This window comes from Theropithecus gelada, chromosome 3 (genome assembly GCF_003255815.1).
Source record: "Theropithecus gelada isolate Dixy chromosome 3, Tgel_1.0, whole genome shotgun sequence".
NCBI lineage: Eukaryota > Metazoa > Chordata > Mammalia > Primates > Cercopithecidae > Theropithecus > Theropithecus gelada.
Window position 1 is genome coordinate 153,047,062 of NC_037670.1, and position 16,535 is coordinate 153,063,596.

Consider the following 16,535-nt stretch of genomic DNA (forward strand, 5'->3'; position numbering starts at 1 on the left):
GGTCTCGAACCCCTGACCTTGTGATCCACCTACCTTGGCCTCCCAAAGTGCTAGGATTACAGGCGCGAGCTACCATACCTGGCTGAAAAATTCCTTAGTTCACCTCAAAATTTTTTTTTTTTTAGAGATAGGAATCTCAATATGGTGCCCAGGCCAGGTGGGACTTGAACTCTTGGACTCAAGCAATCCGTCCACCTCAACTTCCCAAATAGCTGGAACTATAGGAATTCACCATGGCACCCAGCTTACTTCATCTTTATTTATTTTAATTTTTTTTATTTTATTCTCATTTTTTGGAGATGGAGTCTCACTCTGTCACCCAGGCTGCAGTGCAGTGGCATGATCTTGGCTCACTGCAACCTCTGCCTCCTGAGTTCAAGCGATTCTCCTGCTTCAGGCTCCCAAGTGGCTGGGGCTACAGGCATGCACCACCGCACCTGGCTGTTTTTTGTATTTTTTAGTAGAGACAGGTTTCACCATATTTCGCCTGTAATCCCAGCACTTTGGGAGGCCAAGGTAGGCAGATCACCTGAGGTCAGGAGTTCCAGACCAGCCTGACCAACATGGAGAAACCCTGTCTCTACTAAAAATATAAAATTAGCCGGGTGTGGTGGCACATGCCTGTAATCCCATCTCCTCAGGAGGCTGAGGTAGGGAATCGCTTGAACTCGGGAGGCGGAGGTTGTGGTGAGCCGAGGTCACACTACTGCACTCCAGCCTGGGCAACAAGAGCGAAACTCCGTCTCAAAAAAAAAAAAAGAAACAAAAAACAAAAAGCCAAGTTTTAATAATTGCTGTGTTTAACAACTGGCTTGTAACATGCCTGAAAATGCAACAACTAGCTCTCGTGACCTGTTGTGGTCTGGCTCCAGCATACAACTGTGCCACTGCCTTCTCCTTTGCCTGCTGTTTCCAAATAAGCTTCTTTGTTTAGTTAACAGGTGTCCATTTCTTTTTAAAAAAAATCTCCTTTTCTCCCATGACATGGGGTAGGGAAGATGAACTCCCTTTCTCCTATCCTTAGACTTCCCTGGGTGGGTGAACAAGTCACATGGAAGTTTGGTGAGAGGCTTCACTGGGAGGCAAGAGGATTAAAGCCTGTGTGTTCCCAAGAGCCTTCCTTGCATCTGGCCAGCTAACTGCTGCCTTGGCATAACTTTGGGAGGGTCAATTACCCCGTTTGGGGTAAGGGTGAATGTTTACAAAATGGGATAGGCTGAATTACTGCTGGTTTGTAGTTGGTGGAAAGAGGGAGAAAAGAGCCCGGCACATCCTCGTCCTTCCTCTCCTCTTCTTTTTTTTCCCTTTTCTGTTGTCACCATCACATTCGTTGATGTCATTCCTGCCATTGTGAGCTGACAGGCCCTCCCAGCCCTGGTGGACAGACCATAAGTAAATGGGGAGGAAGAGCTGGGAAGGTGGGGGCAGATCACATCAACATCTCAGCATTGGGCTGGGTCTGCGTGGAGCCTCAGAAATGTTCCCCAGCCCATTCTTCCCAAGAACCAATGAGTAAAATCAGGGGCCTCCCACCTGAGGTCAGGGAACCAGGCCCTGGAGTGGAACTTGGGGTGGAAAATGGCCTTCTTTGTCAACTGATTCATTCTCCAGAATTCAACTTGTTCTCCAACTCGGTGGTGTTTGAAAGCAACTTTATCCAGGTACCCTCATGCAGCTCAGGGCCAGCTGTCTTTCTGTTTCCAAAACCTGTTCCTAGGGGTTGGTTAGGAGATGCTGTGGCCTTTTAAAGCCCTGGAGGTGGGGAAGGAGGGACAAAGAAGCCACCAAAGCTAGAGAAAACCGGAAGGTCTGGGTCCCAAGTTCACCTCCATTTGTGCCTACCATATGATAGAGCTACCTGCAGGTCATCTGCTTTAAGGAAATTGATTTATGCCTTACAAAAGGAGAGATCAGAGCTCAGTCTCCAGGCAGGGTTCCTAGGCCCTTTCTGGGCCACTTGTCCAAACTGGGTAGTTACAGGGAATGAAGGTTGCTGTTAGAAACCCTGCTCTGAAATCCAACCTCCTCACTCTGGGATGGTTTAGAAACAGCCTTGTTTGAAAGCGAAGACACTGGGTAAAAAGGTCTTGCCCAGATCCTACCATTCCCTAAAAGGATGGTAGTGACCAATGGAAGTGAGCCTGGGATGGGGCCACTGGGAGTGGAAGGTGGTCGTTTTCATAAGTATCAAGTCTTAGGCGGGTGCTGCCTGCCTCCCTCTAGCGGTCTAGCCTGAACCCGTGCTCCTGCGCGGGAGAGCATAACCAGTTGGTCAGCCAGTAAGCACACACTAAACATCACTGAGTGCAGAGCAGGAGGTGCAGAGAAAGATCAGTGTCCCTGGCCAGGAAGCCTATGAGTTTGGTTTACCCGTTATTTGGTAACTGTCTAAGCAAGCTCTATGTCAGAGAGTTTGGTCCAGCTGATGCCCCAGGCATGTGCTGGGGGCATTCAGGGCATTCTCTCTGGACTTTGGCAGTTGAAGAAGGCTTTCCAGAAGGGTCTTAAGCCATTCTTTGAGAGACTGCTGAGATTCTGGTAAGTGGAAGAACAGCGGGGAGGATATCTCAGACAGAGGGGCTTCAAAGTACCTAAGGAAAGGCAGGGAGGCTGGAATGCAAGGTCTGCAAGACACAGACCCATTCAAATGGAGTGGGAAAGCAGCCAGGGGTTATAGGAGAGAAGGTGGAAACAGTTTGAGGTGGGTCTTGGGCTTAATTTGGAGACTCTTCACAGAGCAGTGAGCTACTCCCTAATGGAGTCCCCGGATTCTGGAGAGCTGTGTTCATGGCTCCTGCCGCTCCACGGTCCCTTTGCTGCCCCCCGGGAGATGTGTAGTTGGGTGATCAACTGGCAAACCTGGGGCGAGCTCATTCCTAACATACCCTTGGTGGAGACAGAGCAGTAACATGGGAAGTCCAGTCTCAGGGTCCAATTTCTAGTCATTTCTATTTGGGTGTAATGATTCATGATTCGGCTGCAAATTTGTTCTCTTAATTTTTTTTTTTTTTTTTTTTTTTTTTTTTTTGAGATGGAGTCTCACTCCGTTGCCCTGGTGCGATCTAGGTTCACTGCAACCTCTGCCTCCCGGGTTCAAGCAATTCTCCTATCTCAGCCTCCCGAGTAGCTAGGACTACAGGCGTACACCACCTTGCCCAGCTAATTTTTTTGTGTTTTAGTAGAGACAGGGTTTCACCATGTTGGCCAAGATGGTCTCAATCTCTTGACCTCATGATCCGCCCGACGTGGCCTCCCAAAGTGCTATTCTTTTGACCTAATATTAAAACTGTTTAGATTCTCTGAATGGACACTAAGTGACCCAGGTAGCAACAAACTCAGAATGTGCTAGGGAGAGGCTGACCCCCACAGAAAAGTTCAAAGTTTGATTTAAAAAAAATTTTTTTTGATAGAGACAGGGTCTCACCATGTAGCCCCAGCTCGTCTTGAACTCCTGGCTTCAAGTGATACTCCCGCTTTGGACTTCCAAAGTGCTGGGATTATAGGCGTGAATGACCGCACACAGTCCAAAGTTTACTTGAAGTGATGCAATCCACGTATTAGTTATAGTTTTAGTTGTTGTAGTGGAGTTACACTGCTTCCTCTCTCCCCTTTCCTGCACATCGCCATCACTATCGTCTCAAAGCAGCATCACCCACAAATATTTATTGAGCACTTACTCTCAATACGTACAACCCTCTGTGTTTTGCAGAGGACATGAATTTTATTCCTCAACATGGGCTCCAGGAAGTGTCACTTTTTTTTTTCAAAATCAAAATTCACTTTTCTGGGAACACCATCTGGTCAGGCTGGTGGGAAATTACATTTCAGTCATTCCTGGGGCTTTCCCTTGTCCCCAGTTCCACCAAGGACTGGGCAGTGGTGTCAATGGTTTTACAAAGTCTAGAACATTGACTGGACTTAGTGGCTCATGCCTGTAATCTCAGCACTTTGGGAGGCTGAGAGGGGAAGATCACTTGAGCCCAGGAGTTTGACACCAGTCTGGGCAACATAGTGAGACCCCATCTCTATTTTCTAAAAAAGGTGTAGAGCATTGGGAGAAGGCCCTCTGGCCTTGGGAACACAGGGGTCCCTCCTCATATGTTCCTTACCTGGGTCCCCGTGGCCCCTTAGTGGCCCCAGTTCTTGTGCTTTTCTGCCAGCCGTGCATAGTGAGGTGGGGGGTGTCTTAGCTGAGACATTGTGCCCAGTGGTGGGCATCCAGTATCTCTGTCCTGTGATGGCCCCCTTCTGCTTCAAGAGAATAGATCCTCATTCCATTCAAGACCCAGCAACAAGATAGCCCCTCCATCATCCTGGGAGAAGTGCTCCAAACCTCCCTCAACTCAAGCTGTCTGGGTCTTCCCTATTCAACAGCTTTTTCCTCACTTTCCTCCCCTTCTGGGACTTTCTTCACACAATCTCCCTTTTGGGCCATTAGAAACCAGTGCTGGCTTCTCCTACCCAAAGATGGGGGAATGAAAACTTCAATGCCACTCAGCTTTTTCTTGCTAGTGCATCTTTTTACAGTTAGATAAAACAGAGGACCCAGAGAAGGATAATATAGGGTTCCTGCAGCAAAGGACCTTAAAGTATATTTGGGGAGACCAACAAAAAGGGTCAATAGCAGGTCAGGGCCCAGCTCAGTGTGCTGCACACCTGCCCCTAAGATGAAGTGCTGCTTTCCAGCATCTGTATCCTTCCACCCCTTGTTTTCTGCTCCTTTCTGACCCACGCACCTGAGGCTGATTTCCAGGTCACTAAGCCCGGGAACTGGAGAGATGTCTGTGAAGGGTCTGCCACCGTGATCCTTGGGGTGACCTCCTCGGTGCCCTCCCTGCCGCTCCCCAATGTCCTCCTGATGGCCAATGTTACCTGGCCCCGGGGTCCGTTTTCCACCTGGAGCACACCTGTTGATGCCCCAGTCATCACCCTCAGCAGGTAAAGGCTTGAGGGAGGGCCGGAAGGGATGGAATGATTGACTGGGATATGCATTGCTTTGTAGCTGGATTTTAGATCAAAAGAAAAGACAGTGTTCTTTAGTGCATAAACCCTGTAGAACTCATTCATTCATTTGTTTAGCAAGTATTTAATATCTTTTTTTTTTTTTTGAGATAGAGTCTCGCTCTGTTGCCCAGGCTGGAGTGCAGTGGCATGATCTCGGCTCACTGCAAGCTCCACCTCCTGGGTTCACACCATTCTCCTGCCTCAGCCTCCCGAGTAGCTGGGACTATAGGTGCCCGCCATCACACCTGGCTAATTTTTTATGTTTTTTAGTAGAGACAGGGTTTCACTGTGTTAGCTAGGATGGTATCAATCTCCTGACCTCGTAATCTGCTTGCCTTGGCCTCCCAAAGTGCTGGGATTACAGGTGTGAGCCACCACGCCCAGCTGTATTTGTTTAGCATCTATATTTACCAAGCACTGTTCTTCGTGCTGGGATAGGGCAGTACACAGTCCTTGTCTCGAACCTGGTTTTTGAGAATCTTAGCTTCCTTTTCTGTAAATGTGTGTGTGTGTGTGTATACATGTGTGTACATGCAGACACATTTCCATGTCTTTTAAAATCTTTTTGTAAATATAATTTCAATAATTTCTATTTAGTAATATGAATGAATTAAAATTTACTTGACAAGTCCCTAATATTAGACATTTAGAAATGTTTCTTTTTGTCAATATAGATAGAGGGGGTTTCCAAGGAAAAAGTGGGGATACGAAAGTCAAACACGACTATGAAATCCTGAGATTGAAAAAAAAATACTAGATATTCCGGAGACATCTAACCTTTTCCTTGCCCTTTCAACACAGTAAGTCAGGATATAGGGAGAAAGAGTCCTAGAAACTGAGTCAGGATATCTTAGTTCCACGTCACACTTAATAAGATCTAAACTTGGGCAAATCACTTAGCCTCTTTAAGCGTCAGCCTCAAAATCTGTAAAGCGGAATTAATCATACTTATCTTGACAGGGCATAGTGGCTCACATCTGTAATCCTAGCTCTTTGGGAGGCTGAGGTGGGAGGATCGCTTGAAGCCAGGAGTTCAAGACCAGTCTGGGCAACATAGGGAGATCCTGTTTCTACCAAAAAAAATACCAAAATAATTAGGTGGGTGTACTGGCACACACCTGTATTCCTACTAAAGTCCTGGAAATTGGAGAGGAGTCAGTCTTAGTAATCACCCCCACTTTCATTACATGAGCTTTCTCCCTTCAGCATCCCCCAGGCAGAGAGGTAGGAGGCCAATGACACTGAGCCACCTCTAAGTGGGCACCCACATGGTTGATTGAAACCACGGGCTCTCTCACGGGAATGTCCTGATTATGCCCAGGCTTCTCCCCCTGAAGTACGTGGAGCTGCGAATCTACGACCAGCTCCAGCGCATCCTGAGGGTTAGGACAGTGACCGAAAAGATCTACTATCTGAAGCTCCACGAAAAACACCCAGAGATTGTGTTTCAATTCTGGGTCCGCTTGGTGAAAATTCTGCAGAAAGGCCTGTCCATCACCACCAAAGACCCGAGAATCGAATTCACTCACTGCCTGGTGCCCAAGATGCCCACCAGCTCCATAGAAACAACAGTAAGTGGACCTCCCTCCAGGACCTGTTGAGAGATAAGTATATATATGTATATATGTAAGTGTGTGTGTATATATATAGACTTTCCATGTCTTTTAAAAGCTCTTTGTAAGTATCATTTTGATAATTTCTATTCAGTAGTATGAATGAATTAAAATTTATTTGACCTGTCCCTAATATTGAGACATTTAGAAATGTTTCTGTTTTTTTGAGACAGAGCCGTGCCCTGTCACCCGGCTGGAGTGCAATTGCGCCATCTCGGCTCACTGCAACTTCCACCTCCCGAGTTCAAGCGATTCTCGTGCCTCGGCCTCCAGAGTAGCTGGGATTACAAGTGTATGCCACTACGCCTGGCTCATTTTTGTATTTTTAGTAGAGATGGGGTTTTACCATGTTGGCCAAGCTGGTCCTGAACTCCTGTCCTCAAGTGATCCACCTGCCTTGGCCTCCCAAAGTGCTGGGATTACAGGTGTGAACCTCTGTGCCTGGCCTGTATTTATTATTGTAAATAATGCTAAAACAAGCATTTATATGTATGATCTACATTTCTGATTATGTTCTCAGATAGGTTTTTAGAAGTAGAATTCAAAGAGCATGAACGTTTTCAAGGCTCTTAACACACATTGCTAGATTATTTCCATAAATATCATACCAAATTATACTCTCACCAATAATATGAGTGTCTGTGGGCCGGGTGTGGTGGCTCACGCCTGTAATCCTAACACTTTGGGAGGCCAAGACAGGTGGATCACCTGAGGTCAGGAGTTCAAGACCAGCCTGCCCAACATGGCGAAACCCTGTCTTTACTAAAAATACAAAACTTAGCCGGGCATAGTGGCAGGCCCCTATAATGCTACTTGGGAAGCTGAGGCAGGAGAGTCACTTAAACCCGGGAAGTGAAGGTTGCAGTGAGCCGAAATCGTGCCACTTTACTCCAGCCTGGGTGAAAGAGTGAAACTCCATCTCAAAAAAAAAAAAAAATTAGTATTTTACTGCATATCCTATTACAATTGAGCAGTAAACGTTTTAATAAAATTCCTAGTATAACAGGTAAAAAAGTGGCATTCTCTGATTTTCAATGAGTTTCAGCATTGTTACATTGTTATGTATTTATAGTCATATATATAATACAATATTGTTTTAATATATTTTATATATATATTAATGCCATATATATGGCACTGTCTATTGTGTTCTTTGGCCATTTTTCTATTGGCAATCTTGTGTTTCTCTAAATTGATTTGTAAAAGAAAACTTTTTTTTTTTTTTGAGATGGAATCTCACTCTGTTGCCAGGCTAGAGTGCAGTGGTGCAATCTTGGCTCACTGCAACCTCTGCCTCCCGGGTTCAAGTGATTCTCCTGCCTCAGCCTTCCGAGTAGCTGGGACTACAGGCGTGCACCACCACACCCAGCTAACTTTTGTATTTTTAGTAGAGATGCTGTTTCATCATGTTGGCCAGTATGGTCTCGATCTCTTGACCTCGTGATCCAACCGCCTCGGCCTCCCAAAGTGCTGGGATTACAGGCGTGAGCCACTGTGCCCGGCCTATAATAAAACTTTTTATACATCAGGATTTTTGACCCTTACAAGTTTTTACAAATATTTCCTCAAATATTTGCCCTTCCTCTTTGGTTTATTTAGGATATGTCTTTGATATACATAAGACCTTTCCAGGTCCTGCTTGGTATAGAAGCACAGGAAGGAAGGTCAATAGATTGGACTGTCCAAAACCTTCAGATTTCAGAATCTAAATGCTTTCCTCCTCTCACTTAAGTTCTGTGCTTCAGGTATGTTATTGACTTTGAAGGTCAGCAGTTTTATAGCCTGACAGCTCTGCTTCTGAACATTCAGATCTGTACTCTGGACAGAGCAGCCACCATAGTTGACCAGGGAGTGGGTGTGACCCTGCCAGGGGTCCCATTTTTTGTTGGATGATTCTAGGGGCTTAATGCTGAAAGAACAGGTTCCCAGGGCTAGGGTGTGAAACTCAACTGTAATATCACAAACCCCTTCAAAGTTCTACCCCGAGGAGGCCAAGAACTCTCTGAGCAGACCTATCCATCTGACGCTAAATTTCTCCATCCAGCCTGAAAACAGCCTCCTGTCATCCCCCCAGCCTAGCGAGTCCCTCGTGCTGCTGGCGGCTGAGCAGACCAGTGGCAGTTTCTCACAGCTCTCAGGAAAGCTCCAGCTCACAGCAGACAGGTGGGTCCTCTGTGGGGTCAGCTCCAGATCCCTTCCTCCAGCGTGAAGTCATGGGATCAATGACACCCTCTACCAATCTATCTCAGTTCCTTCTTTGTATTTTAGATAGTCATGCACATGGCTTTTTCTGTCAATTTTATTGTAAGCCTGCCTTTGAAAATAAGGTCTTTGGCTCTTTGATCTGAATATTCACTCCTTAGGCAAAATCCAGTGTTTTCTAACGACAGGTGTTCAATAAAAGGAATGAGGGATGAGAAAATCAATTCAAAGAAGTGAAGCTAACAAAGCAGGCTCATGGTGGAGTTAGCTATTGACTATTTCCAATCCAAGCTCACAAGGATCCCTGGGGTAAAACCCTAGTTCTCTTTGCCTCATCTGCCTCTTCTTTTATTGTTTTCTTTTTGCTTCTTTTCTTTTTTTTTTGGAAGACAGAGTTTCACTCTTGCTGCCCAGGCTAGAGTGCAATGGCGTGATGTTGGCTCACTGCAACCTCCACCTTCTGGGTTCAAGCGATTCTCTCGACTCAGCCTCCCAAGTAGCTGGGATTACAGGCACCTGCCACCACACTCAGCTAATTTTTTGTATTTTTAGTAGAGACAGGGTTTCACCATGTTGGCCAGGCTGGTCTCGAACTCCTGACCTCAGGTGATCCACCCACCTTGGCCTCCCAAAGTGCTGGAATTACAGGCGTGAGTCACTGTGCCTGGCCCTCACCAGCCTCTTCTGCAAAACGGACAGAATAAGGGAAACTACTGGTAGCTCCAAAGTCTCATTAATTTACTGATAATTGTATTAGATTCTTTCTGTAAAAAGTGATAGAAACTCAAAGTAAGATAGTGCAACCAATATGCTGCACAAATGCAACTTGTAGGGTATCATCAGAATGCAAATTTATTTTGTCTGCCCTTCATAACTTTTTCAGTGGCAGAAGTTTTCCTCTTGCCCCTGGATAAAAGCTGGATTTCTGGGCAGGCTACATAGCATATGGGCTCTCTCTGAGAATATAAAAGCTCCTTTGGTCCATTTAAATTGCAAAAGCAGCCTCAATTCTGAAATTAAAATATCTAATGTCTGAAAATTATCAAAACCCTGAACTTATCACATCTTCTCCTTACCCTCAGTCTGGTTCCCTATCAAGGTGACCTTTCCTAGCGGGGAACTGGGTTGTCACTCTTCTTCTCTTTCTGTTTCCTAATATTTAAAGCTAACTTTTTTCTCTTAGGAGCTTTCTTTCTTTTTTCTTTTTCCTCCTTTCTTTCTTTTCTTTCTCTTTCCTTTCCCCCTCCCCTCCCCTCCCCTCCCCTCCCCTCTCCTCTCCTCTCCTTTGCTTTCCAACAGTGTCTCACTCTGTTGCCCAAGCTGGAGTACAGTGCCATGATCTTGGCTCACTACAGCCTCAATCTCCTGGGGTCAAGCAGTCCTCCCACCTCAGCCTCCCAAGTAACTGGGACTACAGGCATGCACCACCATGCCTGGTTAATTTTTTAAATTTTTAGTAGAGACAAGGTCTTGCTATGTTGCCCAGGCTGGTCTCAAACTCCTGAACCGAAGTGATCCTCCCACCTTGGCCTCCTAAAGTGCTGGGATTATAGTCATGAGCCATTACAACTGGCATGGAGCTTTCTTGGGTTCTTTGAAATCTCCTTTCTGGCCCCTCAACTGCAACACCTCCCTTTCATCTGGCCACACTGTGCCCCCCCCCAACCCCCACCCCCACCCTCCCAGCCATGGCTCTGCAGGGGCCATGCCCCCCCAGGCACTAGCTATCCCCTCACCCCTTTAAGGAGTCCTCTTGGGTAGGGCTTACAGTGGCTCCAGGCTGGTGTGCTCGCGCTCTCTCTCTCTCTCTCTCTCTCTCTCTCACAGCCCACATCTGACCCTCAGGAAACATCCTCTCATATTTTGACCAGCCACTGGAGAGGAGGACCTTGCTTCCTAGGCACAGAAGCAACTCTTCTCCCAGAGCCCAGGAGCCACAGCTCAAGCTCCCTGGGTTGACCCAGGAAGGCTCTCTCTTTCAGCTTGAGGAGAAGGAGGCAGCAGTTCTTTACAAAGGACTCTCTCCCCATGTGACAACCCAAGCCCTTGGTTACCAAGACTGGTAATCCCTCAGGCCCCCCAGCTCACTCTCACTTCTCTGATCTTAAATTTTTGGTCCCTGGGATTTTGTCTTTGAGTCATAATACGTTATATTCTCAACACATCAAAGTAGTACTTAAGGTCTGAAAAGTTGTTTGTTCCTCCAGCAGGGCAGGCCTTAGCTCCAGGCTCCCTCCTCCTCCTCCCATGTGGCTTTCTCTCCTTGGGTTGCCTTTAACATTATTCCATATATGCATATTGTGCCCCGCATTTCCATACATGTGCTTAAAGCACTGGCGCTGGAAAAAGCCATAACTAGAAAGAGAGTTTTTTTGTTTTGTTTTGTTTGAGGAGTCTCACTCTGTCACGCAGACTGGAGTGCATTGGTGCCATCTCGGCTCACTGCAAGCTCCACCTCCTGGGTTCAAGCGATTCCCATGCCTCAGCCTCCTGAGTAGCTGGAATTACAGGCGTGTGCCACCATGCCCAGCTAATTTTTGTATTTTTAGTACAGACGGGGTTTCACCGTATTGGCCAGGCTGGTCTCGAACTCCTGACCTCAAGTGATCCGCCCACCTCAGCCTCCAAAAGTGCTAGGATTACAGGCATGAGCCACTGCACGCAGCCAAAAGTGGTTTTTAAGTTAAATTTTAACAATGTTTTCATTTTCTTCTATTGCTTTCAATAACCCCAAAATTCCCTGGGCTCCAACAGGAACAATGACACTGCCATTGAAATAGACAACCGCAGCAGCTACAAGATACCCTCACCAGTGGCATCTCCAATCAATTTGAATATACCCATGAGAGCTGTCTTGAGCCACAGCCTCTGGGAACAGGAGGATCCGGATGAGCACCTTCTACAAGTTCCTGTAGCCAGTTCCCTAGGAGAGCACTTCTTGGGACCCTGACACCTAGGCAAAACATGCTCTTCCTGGCATGCGTGTACTTGTACTTGCTACCACCTCTTATAATGCTCCTTTCCCACTGTGAGCCGAGTGACCATGGGAGAGGTAAGATGGTATTTCCAACAAGGTGCTTCTGTGCTTCCACCAATAAACTTCCAAGTGAGTCCCTAATTGTTACAGGTTGTGCTATAGGGAGGCTCCAGTTTGGGAAAGGACTGACTGAGAACAGGAGCAGTTTTTGGAAAAATAGGTGGGAAAAGTTACTATCTGTGTATTAGTCCATTCTTGCATTGTTATAAAGAACTACTTAAGACTGGGTAATTTTATTTATTTATTTATTTATCTATTTATTTATTTATTTATTTATTTTGGAGATAGAGTCTTGCTCTGTCACCAGGCTGGAATACAGTGGCGTGATCATGGCTCACTGTAACCTCCACCTCCTGGGTTCAAGCAATTCTTGTGCGTCAGCCTCCCAAGTAGCTGGGACTACAGGCACCCAATATACCTGGCTAATTTTTTGTGTTTTAGTAGAGATGGGGTTTCACCATGTTGCCCAGGCTGGTCTCCAACTCCTGAGCTCAGGCCATCCACTCACCTTGGCCTCTCAAAGGGCTAGGATTACAGGCGTGAGCCACCAGGCCCAGCCTCGAGACTGGGTAATTTATAAAGAAAAGAGGCTAATTGGCTCATGGTTCCCTAGGCTGTACAGGAAGCATGGCTGGGGAGGCCTCAGGAAACTTACAATGAAGGCAGAAGACAAAAGAGAAGCAGACCTGTCCTACATGGCTGGAGCAGGAGAAAGAAAGAAGGAGGAGGTGCTATACACTTCTAAACAACCAGATCTCATGAGAACTCACTATCATGATAATAGCAAGGAGGTAATCCACCCCCATGATCCAATCATCTCCCACCGGCCACCTCCTCCAACACTGGGGATTAAATTCCACATGAAATTTGGGCAGGGAGACAGATCCAAATCATATAGTAGTCTGCTCAATTGAAACCACACAATAGCCAAGTAAAGCCAAGAAAGCCAGTCCCAGACTGGCTTGGAAAGGGCCTCTGAGGAGAGGAAAGGGCCTCTGAGGAGAAATCAACTTTCAAAGGGGCAGGGGGAAATAGAGGCCGAGCTACTACAAGCCCAAAATAAAAGAAATCCTGAGAAGGATGGCAACCAGCTGGAAGATTCCTTTGTGTTGCTCCATTATCTCAAGCAAGAAATTGAGTCTTTGGCTGGGCACAGTGGCTCACGCCTGTAATCCCAGCACGTTGGAAGGCTGAGGTGGGTAGATCACTTGAGGTCAGGAGTTCGAGATCAGCCTGGCCAACATGGCAAAACCCTGTCTCTACCCAAAATACAAAAATTAGCTGGGCGTGGTGGTACACGCCTGTAGTCCCAGCTACTCAGGAGGCTGAGGCAGGAGAATTACTTGAACCAGGAGGCAGAGCTTGCAGTGAGCCAGGATCATGCCACTGTGCTCCAGCCTGGGTGACAGAGCCAGATTCCATCTCAAAAAAAAAAAAAATAATAATAATAATAATAATAATAAAAAATTAGGTCTTCCTCGCCCCACTCCCTGTGTTAGTGTAAAGCTATGAAGGCTCCCCCTGGCCCATACAACATTTTGTTGCTAATGAAAACATGGTAAGGAAGATATTGACTGCCCATCACCAGAAATCCTGATTGATTTAACTATTCCTACCCAGAACCTAATGAAAGTGAACTGGAAGACATGGCATCTTTGAGTATTGGGAATGGGGCAGGAGCTTTGGCCAACCTTTGTACATGTAGGGAGTATCTACAAGGAAAATACCACCACTCCTTTTTTTTTTTTTTTTTTTTGAGACAGAGTCTTGTTCTGTTGCCCAGGCTGGAGTGCAGTGGTGTGATCTTGGCTCACTGCAACCTCTGCCTCTCAGGTTCAAGTGATTCTTGTGCCTCAGCCTCCCAAGTAGCTGGGATTACAGATGTGCACCACCAGCCCGGCTAATTTTTGTATTTTTAGTAGAGACAGGGTTTCTCCACGTTGGCCAGGCTGGTCTCGAACTCCTGACCTCAGGTTATCCACCCTTCTCGGCCTCCCAAAGTGCTGGGATTGCAGGCATGAGCCACCACGCCCAGCCCCACCATGCCCATTCCAATATTTAATAAGTATTCGTCAAGCTCCTGCTAGGGGCTAGACACTGCGTTTGATGCTAAGTATACTGGAGAGAACAAGACAGATGCACAAGTTACCTGCCTTTAGGGAGGGTCTGGGAGAGATGCCAAGCCCTATTTTGGAGACATAGGGAAGCCATTAATGTTGACCTGATGTCTGAGCCACCCAGCCTGCAAATGAAGGCTGGAGGCCCTGCTTTCCAGCATGTGTGGTTCACATCCTGTGTGGTGCAGAGAGAAAGAACATGGTTGCCCTCTCTCTTGTGTGTGCTCGGTTGTGCTGAGTAGTCAAATCTGACTGAATTGAGTCGGAAAAGACATCTGAGCTAAGAAGATGCCTGATGCTTGTTGGTTTCATCTTGCCTCCAGTAAAATTAAAAACAAGTTTACTTTCAGCATGTTACAATCAAATAAGCTGAGCATTGTTGGTGCTGGTGTGGGACATCTAGAAGCTGAACTTAGAAGAGACTACTGTGCGGCATGATTGTACTTCCCAGTGCATGCCTGTTGTCCTGGTATCATTATTAATACATACCCATTTCACCCTGAGAAGTGTCCCTCAGTGAATCACAAATCATGTGGCCACCCTATCTATATGGCATGCTTACAAACGTTTAAAAGGCTTGTCATCCCCACTTCTTTGTCTTGGTTTAAGCCTTCATCAGCCCTCACCTAGACTATTGTATTAATAGCAACCCCAGACTGGGCACGGTAGCTCACACCTGTAATCTCAGCACTTTGGGAGGCCGAGGTGGGTGGATCACAAGGTCAGGAGTTCAAGACTAGCCTGTCCAATATGGTGAAACCCCATCTCTACTAAAAATACAAAAATTAGCTGGGTGTGGTGGCACACACCTGTAGTCCCAGCTACTCGGGAGGCTGAGGCAGAAGAATCACTTGAACCCGGGAGGCGGAGGTTACAGTGAGCAGAGATGGTGCCACCGCACTCCAGCCTGGGCGACAAAGCCAGACTCCGTCTCAAAAAACAATAAAATAAAATAAAATAGTAACCCCAATTGGTCTCCCAGACTTTATCATAATAGTAGCTAACATCTTTAGAAATTTGCTATCTTCCAAGCACTATACTGACTTTACAAAGATCACTAAACCACAGCACAAGCCATTGAGAAGCAGATCTTATTATAACATTTTATAAATGATAACCCGGAGCCACAGAGAGGTTCAAGAACTTGCTTAAGGTCACACAGGTAGGAAGTAGCAGAGCCAGGACTTGAAGCCAGTCTGTCTAACTTCAAAGTCCAAATTACTCTTGATGGCTCTCCAATGTCTTCCCAACTCATTCCCTTTTCATACCTCTAACAGAGCAACCTTTTTGACACATAAATCTGACAGGAAGGACCAGGCATGGTGGCTCATACCTGTAATCCCAGCACTTTGGAAGGCTGAGGTGGGCAGATCACTTGAAGTCAGAAGTTTGAGACCAGCCTGGCCAACATGGTGAAACCCTGTCTCCACTAAATATGTCAAAATTAGCTGGGCATGGTGGTGCGTGTCTGTAGTCCCAGCTACTCAGAGGCTGAGGCAGGAGAATCTCTTGAACTGGGGAGGCAGAGGTTGAAGTGAGCCGAGATCACTCCGCTGTGCTCTAGCCTGGACAACAGAGCGAGACTCTGTCTCAAAAAAAAAAAAATCTGACCGAGCTTGCCCTTAATAAAACCAAACCCTCTGACATGAAATGTCCAGGCTCCTGCCTCTCTCTCCAGCCTCTCCACTGGCCACTGCTGCTGTAGAATCTTATGCTCCCACCATGCCAAATTTCTTGTGGTTCCCTAAATGCACCATGTTTTAAGATACTTCGAGGACATTGTATACACTTTTGTTCTACCTGAGATACCTTTGCTTACTTTCTCCACCTATTGCCCTCATGACACTTATCTTTATTGATGGATTTCTTCAATGCTACTATTGTGCCTTACATGTGCCTTGTATTATAGCATTTTTATAGCATTTCTCACCCTATTGTGGCTATTTGTTTACATGTCTGTCTCCCTGGTGGAGCTATGAATTCTTTGATAACAGATGCCATTTTATGTCAGACTTCTTTGGTTGCCAGTAAGAGAAGCTGACTAATCTAAACCAAAAGGGATTCATTGGATGGTTGTAGGTTGGCTCACAGAATCAAAGGGACAACTGCGGAGCCGGTCTTGGAACACTCTGACACCAGAACAGCTCTGCGAATTCAGATAAGGGTAGTGAATTGACCATTTCATCAAATGCTGCAGCAGGCTGGGTGGTTTCCCTAAAGGAAATTGAGGTGTGTTACAAGAAGACCAATAGGGGTGGCTGATAATAACAAATTTCCACGGCAGTCTCTGTTCTCTTTTGGAAGAGGTACTCCACCATGGTCCTTGAGCATCTCTACACATTCTTGCTAAGCGTGTCAAATTTCAAGTCCTAACTATCCTCTGTTTCTGGGGGAGGGGACAGGTTTGGTTACTGTTTGTTGTAAAAATTACTGAGCCTTTCACCATGGATGCCTCAGCTGTATGCAAAACCCCTTGTGTTGCTGGGGGATAGGGCAACTGGTTCAGCCATGCTGGTGCTTCTGCTGTTTGCTGTTGGCAATAAACTATACTGTTTTTGTTCA

General features: G+C 46.4%; 1 protein-coding gene across 3 annotated transcripts; it reads left to right on the top strand.

Moving 5' to 3' along the window:
• Positions 1–1,376: 1,376 nt before the first annotated feature.
• FAM71F2 (family with sequence similarity 71 member F2) lies at positions 1,377–16,535 on the top strand. Of its 3 annotated transcripts, XM_025380227.1 has the most exons (6): positions 1,377–1,661; positions 2,480–2,538; positions 4,754–4,938; positions 6,326–6,575; positions 8,662–8,780; positions 11,574–16,535. In XM_025380227.1, the coding sequence occupies exons 3-6, from the start codon at positions 4,859–4,861 to the stop codon at positions 11,767–11,769; spliced, it is 645 nt and encodes a 214-aa protein (XP_025236012.1). In that variant the 5' UTR covers positions 1,377–1,661; positions 2,480–2,538; positions 4,754–4,858; the 3' UTR covers positions 11,770–16,535. The 3 variants fall into 3 exon arrangements, with proteins under 3 accessions (XP_025236012.1, XP_025236011.1, XP_025236010.1); XM_025380226.1 differs by lacking the exon at positions 2,480–2,538 and having other exon boundaries at positions 1,383–1,661; XM_025380225.1 differs by lacking the exon at positions 2,480–2,538 and having other exon boundaries at positions 1,509–1,660; positions 4,726–4,938; positions 11,574–11,937.